This window comes from Triticum urartu, chromosome 1A (genome assembly GCF_056163025.1).
Source record: "Triticum urartu cultivar PI428250 chromosome 1A, HENAU_Tu73, whole genome shotgun sequence".
Lineage (NCBI taxonomy): Eukaryota > Viridiplantae > Streptophyta > Magnoliopsida > Poales > Poaceae > Triticum > Triticum urartu.
This window is the reverse complement of record NC_141873.1, coordinates 288,896,808-288,905,775: the sequence shown is the minus strand read 5'-3', so window position 1 is coordinate 288,905,775 and position 8,968 is coordinate 288,896,808. Positions and strand designations below refer to the sequence as shown.

The 8,968-nt window shown below is 48.3% G+C and overlaps 1 protein-coding gene across 1 annotated transcript; it reads left to right on the top strand.

Moving 5' to 3' along the window:
- The first annotated feature begins 1,287 nt into the window (after positions 1-1,287).
- LOC125507380 (double-stranded RNA-binding protein 6) lies at positions 1,288-6,669 on the top strand. Its single transcript, XM_048671971.2, has 3 exons — positions 1,288-1,718; positions 4,588-4,807; positions 5,194-6,669. Exons 1-3 carry the CDS (start codon positions 1,473-1,475, stop codon positions 6,306-6,308), a joined length of 1,581 nt encoding a protein of 526 aa, XP_048527928.1. The 5' UTR covers positions 1,288-1,472; the 3' UTR covers positions 6,309-6,669.
- The last annotated feature ends 2,299 nt before the right edge of the window (positions 6,670-8,968 follow it).

Genomic DNA, 8,968 nt, shown 5'->3' with positions numbered 1-8,968 from the left:
CCATTTATAGTTAGTAGAGAGAAAAATACATACCCATCATTCTAACCTGTTAGTTGTTTATGAAAAGATGTTATCACACCAACAAAATTATGTTATCATGTTATTTTTCAATATCTAAAATCAACAATGTTATTATAAGATAAATCATGATTATGAATTTGCACATCTTCCATGTTTAAATTTATAACAAGAAAGATGACAAGCCTCATGGTTTGCCTTGTCATCCTTTTGGGCCAGCCAAGCTAGTAACCACAGTCCGCAATGCATCGTCATTAACCTTCTCCAAATTATAAAGTAAAAGAAAAAACTTGCTACCTGACATGAAAGTTGTTGTGCCACCAGCCGAGCCTCTCTCTCGCCTCAAGAATGACATATTCCCATTAAACAATTAGTGTCTCCAAACTATTTATAGTTATGAAAGAAAAATAACAACAAATATACCTGCTTATGAGAAATAGTATGAATGAACGACCAATTTTTTTTAATTTTCTACATCAAATAATAACGTGGCAAGATAACTGATACTTCCCCCGGTTCATCTTAAACATCGCCGATTTAGTTCAACTTTATACTATTAATCAACGCCATCTAATAGTATATTCAAATTGGCCGATCTTTCAGCCGTAAGTTCAGGAAAAAGGCATTTAATAGTTTATTCGAATTTGCCGATTTTCCAGCCGTAAGTTCAGCCCTGCAGTTATTAGCTTGGCTGGACCCGGAGGATGACAACAGGACCCAGGACATCCTGCACATTTTTATTTTTCGGAAAGAAAGAACTTGCCACGTGACATGAAAGTGGATGTGCCGCTGGTCGACCCTCTCTCTCACCTCAAGAATGACATATTCCCATTAAACAATTAGTGTTTCTAAACTATTTAAAGTTATGAAAGAGAAAATAACAACAAATATACTTGCTTATGAGAAATAGTATGAGTGAACAACCATTTTTTTAGTTTCTAGATCGAAATAATAATGTGACAAGATAATTGATATTACTTCCTTCGGTTCATCTTAGATATCGCTGATTTAGTTCAACTCCGTATTAATCAGTGACATTTAATAGTATATTCGAATTTGCCAATCTTTCAGCCCTAAGTTAAGTTCAGAAAAAAAGCATTTAATAGTTTATTTGAATTTACAGATCTTCCAGCCCTAAATTCAGAAATCAGAAAAATAAAAAAGGCGCAGGATGTTCTGGGTCCTGCTGTCATCCTCCCGGTCCAGCCAAGCTAATAACTGCAGGGCACTAGCATTAAACCCATCCCAAAAATAAAGCCAAAGAAAAAAAATATAAATCGGCTCCCCTCTCCGTTCCTAGCACTCCACACTTCTCCCCTCCTCCTCCACCTCCACCTCTGCCTCTGGGTAGATCTCTCGCTGTAGCCATCTCCGGCCACGGCGGCCGGCATTAGAATCGGCGGTGGGAATCAAGGGAGCGGTGGCCGGGTGGGTAGGAGTGGCGGTCCGCGGCGATGTATAAGAACCAGCTTCAGGAGCTGGCGCAGCGGAGCTGCTTCAACCTGCCGGCGTACACCTGCCTGCGGGAGGGGCCGGACCACGCGCCGCGGTTCAAAGCTGCGGTCATCTTCAACGGCGAGCAATTCGAGAGCCCCGGGTTCTTCACGACGCTCCGCCAGGCCGAGCATGCTGCCGCCGAGGTCGCCCTTGCCGCGCTCGCCCGGCGCGGCCCCTCTTACTCCCTAGCCGCCCGCATCCTGGTACGACCCCCCTCCCTCCATCCTCTAGCTTCTACTAGCTGTTCCTGTTGCTCTGATTTGTTCTGGGTGTTTCTCGAGTTTACCTTTGCTCGCTAGCATCTGTTCGTGGTTGAATTAAAGGGAGCTTCTCCAGGGAGGGATTTAACTGATCCTCTCATACTACAATTAGTACTGTCACCATTGTTTGTTCTCACAACTCATTGCGGAATTCGCGTGGGTGATTAGCCATGTACTACTAGCTTATGAGTTCCGCACAGGCCACAGGGGAATGCAGGGGATTACGGAGAAATCTTGCACGAATACATGGTTTACCTTGGTCTTTTTAGTTCGATCAGATTCGTCGCTTAGTCGTGGCTTCTAGGTTTTGTCTCGTTTGGAACTGGGGGCTTGGGGCTTCGTCAGCGGCATGACCGAACGCGGAGTAAGCAGTCAGCACGAAAAGTTCCGCGTCAAAAACTTCAGCGTATTTCTCCTTTCCCAAAAGGAGGATCCCCCCAGAAAAAGTTGCCGATGAAGTACTAGTTCAGTTACTATTTTCCAAATTCATCTGTTTAACAAAAGTAATCTGTTCCCTCGCTCGCACAGTGGAGTAATTTTTGAAAAGAATAGATAGCTGCCACTCTACGTAATAATGCAGTACTAATAGACGCAATTAAGTGACTTAATTATTCGTACTACGACAAGCCGCCCATGGATCCCCATTTCTTTAATCCGTCGTTAATTGTGCTCTCGCGACGTAACGGCGACGGATCCCCACCAATAATTTTCAATCTAGCCCGCTCATAGGAGTTGGCGCTCGGGTCCTGGCCGGCCGCAACTCCCACGATTTTCCACCGGATTCGTCAGCCCCTCGCCAGAAAGTCTTCGTAAGCCCTGATTAACATTAACTAAACCCGGGCAGTAATAATGGCGCATTGATGGGGGGCGAGTAAAACCCCGCCGTATGAACCTGACCCGGAGCGGAAGCCGAGTTGCAGTAAAGACTAGTAGTAGTAGTAGCCTTCCCGGTACGCGCGGTGGGAAGAAGATGCCATGGGAACACGTTATACTGCTACGACTGGTAATACTAATAAGAAAAGGAGAAAGAAAAGTGGCGGGTACACGGCGGCACATGTGCTCGTTTGACCTGACAGCGAACGGGACGTGTGTGGCTTTGGACTGGGATCAGCGGCCGTGTAGGGTGATGAGAGAGATCAGTGGCGAGCAAAACTTTTTTATCGTGGGGGTGGGCGTAGATTAGGTTTCGGTCTTCACAGTGGTGTGTATTAATGGCGAGGGGCGTGGGGGTGGGTGGGCGGGATTGAATGGGAGGCCGCCCGCACCTAACCCGGCGTCGCAGGTCAATGCGGATGGGCCCGGGGGGTTTAGTGGCAGGCAGGCCCCCACGCAGCCCACAACGAGGGGGTTGGATGGATGGTGGTGCCATTCTGTGTGTGCTGCCGGGCCACTACGGCGTTGGCGTTGGTGTCGCCGAGTGCGTGCGGTCAACTCGGGCTAGCCATGGGTGCGCCGCCGTTGCCTAGTGCGGGGTGCTTTGGTTCCTTCTTTGTGTCTCATCTCTGGGAGGGAGGACGTGGGTGGGTGTCGCTGCTGGTGCTAGTGCGGGCTGCCGTCGCTTTGCCCCCTGCCTTTTAGGCAGGCAGCGCAGGATCCTGGTGCGGGCTGAGTGCGACCGCCGACGCGTTCGTACATGGAGAGATTGCTCCGTGGAATTTTGGTGATTTGGTTCGAGACTGCTTGTTCCCAATTGCCTAAACAAGGTCATGATATTTCTGACCAAAGTTCTTGCAAATGATGGTTATGGATTTGGTTGTGGCAGAGGGGGTCTGGTTCTGGTGAATTGGATCCCTTTGCGTTTACTGTCATTTGGAAATACTGTTGGTCAAATGTTAGGCAGGTCTCATTGTTGACTGCATTTAGGGTTTGACCTTTCAGAGTTTGGACTATGAAAGGAATTGGTATTAGTATTCCACCGATTCGTGATGATTGTTAAACAATATTTGTTGCAGAAAGGGCTATGACATCAATTGAAAATAAAAACATTAAAAAATGGGAAAAGTTTCACAAAAACTTTAAACTCCGAAAGCGATGGTAAATAGTGATAGGGTAGTTGCAGCCGAGTATTGAGCCATTGTTTCTACACAGTTAAAAATGGTACTGTTTACAATTTCTTTAGAAAAATCCTCTTCAGGTCCATTGATGTTATATCTGTAGATTTGTACAGTTCAACTGACTCCGACTCCTTAGTCTAAGTGAACTTCGTGGTCAAGTACCTCCACCCTCGGGTCTCTTAGATGCTGACTGGAATGTTACTATTTATATGAGTAGTTGTTCAAATACTAACAGATGAGAATTGTTTGCTTTTATTATCAGATGGTTTGTATCCAGAATCTGTCTATGTTTTTTTTAACTCACCTCTAAATGTGCCCATTTTGCATTAGAAGACGAAGAATAATCTATGTAGTTTTGGAAACTACTCATGTTCCTTGGTTAGATTAATCAGTTTTGCTAAGGCAGATGTTCCATCATGTTAACTACCTTTCTAATTAGCCAATAGCTATAGATAACTCAACGACCACTTCCTATTTAAACTTTTATAAACCGTAATCATTGCTGTTGAAGTATATTAGATAGGCCAGCATTGTCTTAATTCAGAAGTCATCTTGCTTTTTAATTCTGAAAGCCTCCCTTCTTTGTTTGATATTATTGGCTTCTGTTCATGAAAGAGCAATGGCTGATCATTGTCTCTTAATCATTAACCTGTTTCCGTGATTTCTCTTTGATCTTGCAAGTAGTGTCATGTATCCACAACTTTTACTCCATAATCTGTTACACTACTTACTTCTGGTGGTACATTTATGTTAAACAGGATGAAACAGGGGTTTACAAAAACCTTCTACAGGAAGTAGCCCAGAGAGTTGGGGCACCGTTGCCTTCATATACAACAGAGCGGTCTGGCCTTGGCCATCTGCCAGTTTTCACATGCACAGTAGAGTTAGCGGGGATCACCTTTACAGGTGATCATGCTAAGAATAAGAAGCAAGCTGAAAAAAATGCTGCTTCTGCAGCCTGGGCTTCATTGAAACAATGTGAGTGTTTATTCATTGCAATGCATTGTTCATTAAACAAAGAATAGTGTCATTCCTTTTTCGTAGTTTCTACGACCACATTATTCACCTAAAAGAAAGGAAACTTTTGTGATCCTAAATTATTTTTTTAGGTCTAGCATGCGAATGACCCATTCCTCTTAAGTTCTAATCTAGCTAGGTGCATTTGATATGCCATTTCACTTAGCAGAGCTTTCCTGTAGTGGCTAAATGGACCATTAACTGATGTGTCTCTCATGCCAGCTTGATTTTATTTTGATCTCATTACAGCATCTGTAAAATATGTTTGTCAATATCTGCTGTGTAACATTGTCATTACAGTATTACACAGCAGCACTTCGCTCATGTTATTTCCCTCTCTGAAACAGTGGCACGTGAGGAGGCGACTACGACCAATGAACCGGAGAACAATGATGAGCAGGAGCAGATGAGGATTGCCCGAGCCCTTCTCAACTACCGCACGAAGGAAAAGATAGCGATGGCCAATAATCCCAATGCTTCACCATTTCCCAAGAAATTTCCCATGCAACCAGAGAGGAAGCCTTGTTTTGGTCAATCCTCTCAGTCCAGTTACTCGAAGATTCTTCCTCTATTCCGGCCAAAGTCTAGTTCAAGATCCAGACCAGAGTCACCAGCCGCGGCTGATGGAGCATCACAGTCACCGTTCTGGCCCATTGAAAACTCTAATTCAAGGTCGAGGTTCCCGGCCGCAGAAGCTGCCCCTTATGTCCCAGTTGGGCACTACCGTATGCCTTGCCATAGTATGGCTCCTCCGGTCACAGTCAGGAGCTCTATCCCTGTGTTCTCTGCTCCACCTCTCCCACCTCCAAGTGGACGCACACAGCAGCTTCCTCCTCTCCTGAGCAACCCACCGTCAGTCCGGATGGCATCCCCAGTTCGCATCAGGCCGGCTTCTCCACACTTTGCTCCCTCGGGTCCTGCTCAGCGTCCAAGACCTGTGATGTCTGTTCAGATGAAGGATGTGCAGCACAAGGCAATAAGGGAATCGATGTCGTCTGTGATCCCTGTTCAGGTGAAGGATGCGCAGCAGAGGCCAACCAAGGAATCGCCGTCATCTGCGATGCCTGTTCAGGTAAAGGATGCGCAACACCAGCTGTTTAAGCGATCGATGTCGTCGTCTGTGATGCCCATTCAGATGAAGGATGTGCAGCCCCAGCCAGCAAAGGAACCATTGTCAGAAGGTAAGGACGCACCACCTGCGGCGACTGGGCCTCCGGTTAAGATTGAGGTTCCAGATCAAGTCAAGGAAGCTTCAGAGGTGGTCACCAGTGAAGTAGTCCCATGCCCTGCTGCTGCTGCTGCTAGTTCTGCTTCTACTTCTACCAGTGAATACAGCGCTGTGACATCAAGCCAGTCTGGGGCTGATGATGATGCGGACAAGGGTGAAGAGGCGCGTGAGGACGTCCTGGAAACTGAAGCAGCACTGGAGGAGGGCATCATCAAGCTTTTAGAGATAAAATGACTTTGAGTGAAGCGCAAACCATCTTGTCCTTGTTGTCAGATTTTGTAATTAGCTGCCTCCTGTGCACATCACATCCCTTTCTGTTTAGTTTTTGGCATGCGTCGGTTGGTTAGGGGCTCCTGGGCAAGCTGCATTCTGGTAGGGACACCTTAGCTTTTTGTTCATGCAGTGGTTAGGTGGTTTGCCCGGTTGCTCGGAGTCGGAGATGGTTATACTTCCCTGGATATGGCAGTTGGTGGTCGATCTGGCTGGCTTTACCTTTACCCCCCAATGATGAGGTGGACACTGCGTGCCTCTAGGGAAGGATTATGAGGTGGCAATTATTACATCCTAAACTTGGTAATTATTACTGTCGTCGATCCATCGTCCTGGTTTGCATTGTTAATCCATGTTTTGGTTGGCTTTTTGTTCTCTGGTAGTATACATTTACTGCTGCTCATCATATTACTATCTCTCTCTCAGTTTACAGGGCATGCGCGTACCTTTAGATCGTCAATTTAAACAACCTAATATAAGTCATATATTATAAAAAATATATCAACATAAACTTCCGAGGTAGTACTACATTGATATGATGCAAGTTAAAATGGGGGTCGAGTTTTACTCTGCTTGCTCCTCCTCGTCCTTCCTTCGGGAATGTGCTACTGCATGACACCGGTCCCCGTCCGCCCCAAAGCCAATTTGGGACCGCTACGTTGCTTCGGTTACGCGATTAACGTCGAAACGTACCGAGTTATTAGTAGATCATCAAAACTCAAGTCGCTGTCCCAACATTTAAAAAAAAACGAAGTCGCTGTCTGTCTGGCCGGTGCATGGCCGCAGACAGCCGCAGCAGCGCGCACGAACCGTGTGACCCGGTACGGCAGCCGCGGTTGCCTTCAGCCAGCCCCAGAGTCCTTCCAGCAAAGAAACGCTCTCGTCGGAGCCGGCCGCAGGGGCGTCAGCCGACGCCTGGATCAGCGGCAGAGCGTGCACTTTACCGTCGCTGCATCGCGCTGTGTTGCATTGCATGCATGCCGATGCAGATGCCGGGCGTGTCTCTACTGTAGCGGCGGGCCGGCGAGTGTTCGCCTGTGCGGTGTGGTCTGTGGTGGTACTACTACTCCGTTACAGCGTATGGGAGTACCACCATTTGACCTCCCTACAGCGTGCTGACCCAGCGCGTCGCCGTCGTGGGTGGGTTCATGTGGCGCAGGCCCGGAACCAGTGCGCGCCTGTAGGGTAGTAGGGTCGAGAAGAAGGCGAGCCATAACGGCTCTCGTCCATCCCAGGCGGCCGGTTAAAATCTTCCTTTGCCTAAAAAGAAAGTTAAAATCTTCCTGCGCCGCCTGTAACGTACACGCATACCGTCTGATCCTGCGTCGTCGCGTGCGCGTCTCGTCTGATCACAGCCAGCTGCGTTCCGTCGCGGTTTACAAGGGGGCGGTGAGGTGACGCCGGGCCATGCATGCATGCCATTTACGACGTCAGGACGCGCATTGATGCTCCTGGACGGCTCAGGCGCCTAGCTGAGCTACGACGTCGATGCGAGCAGCACGAGTACACTCCTACAGGCATCTGCGGAGGCCTGCAACCTGCTCATTAACTTCGAACTCGTAGCTGTTTTGTGTTTTTGGCAATGAATTCGACGGAGGTGACTCACGTCCTCAATCAGAAAATGAAAAAGAAATGGACGGCGGCGTTGTCTTGATCGCTGTGCCAACTGGAACCGATGGCCCTTTTTTTTTCTTTTCTCATCGAGGGAAAAGGAGGATGGAACGGTGCTAATAATTGGGAGGGGGGACAGTGCACCATTGATGCACACAGTATGGACGCCCAGCTAACAGGAAGGCGCCAATTTATGGCACTGATGCCATCAAAACCAAATTTATTGCCGCTTGCTGGCTGGTTGCTGCCCCCGTCTCGTCTCTTTTCTTCTGGATTAACTTGCCAAGGCCAGTGGCCTGGTGATGGGCCTTCCCAGTCAGAGTAGTAAGAGCGTCTACAGCCAGGTGCTTCAAACCCGTCTTATATATACGGGTGAACTGTTTGGTCACTGTCCGGTTAATTTTTCAATCTAGACGGATCCCTCAAACGTCTGGGTTGACCAACACCTCCTATATTCATCCCAAATATGAGACATATATGGGACCCGACAACCCGTGACATCCCAAATTGCACTAAATCCACTCCGAAGGCCAGCCGGATCCATTTGTTATCTCCTCTCTTCTTCCTCCTCCGCGTCGTCCGTCTCGCACTCCGTCGTCGCACCCGCTACACAGCCGTTCCCAGGCTCTCCGCCGCCAGTTCTGGAAGAGCTCTCCCTTCCTCGCTACGAGGGACGTCGTCGCCGGCCTAGACGCCACCGTGGTACATCCGGCAACTCTGTGGCTCCGCCTTGCGCTTGATGTGTTCGACACATTGACCGACCGGATTTTTTGTGATTTTGTTAGGTAAAATGATGGATTCCGATGCTTCGTCGGGCGAGGAGTATGGGTCGACGGAGCTTGACCAAATGATTCAAGATGAGTTCTTCGATTCTGTCGGGACCATGGGACTGGGGTACCCACCCCCGTCTGCCTGCGGCCTAGTACGTGGCGCCGTCAGAAGACCCAAGCTAGCCCACCGCCAGGGCTTCGCGAGCAGGGCCCTCACGAGGACCTCGCCTCGCGAGGCGCCTG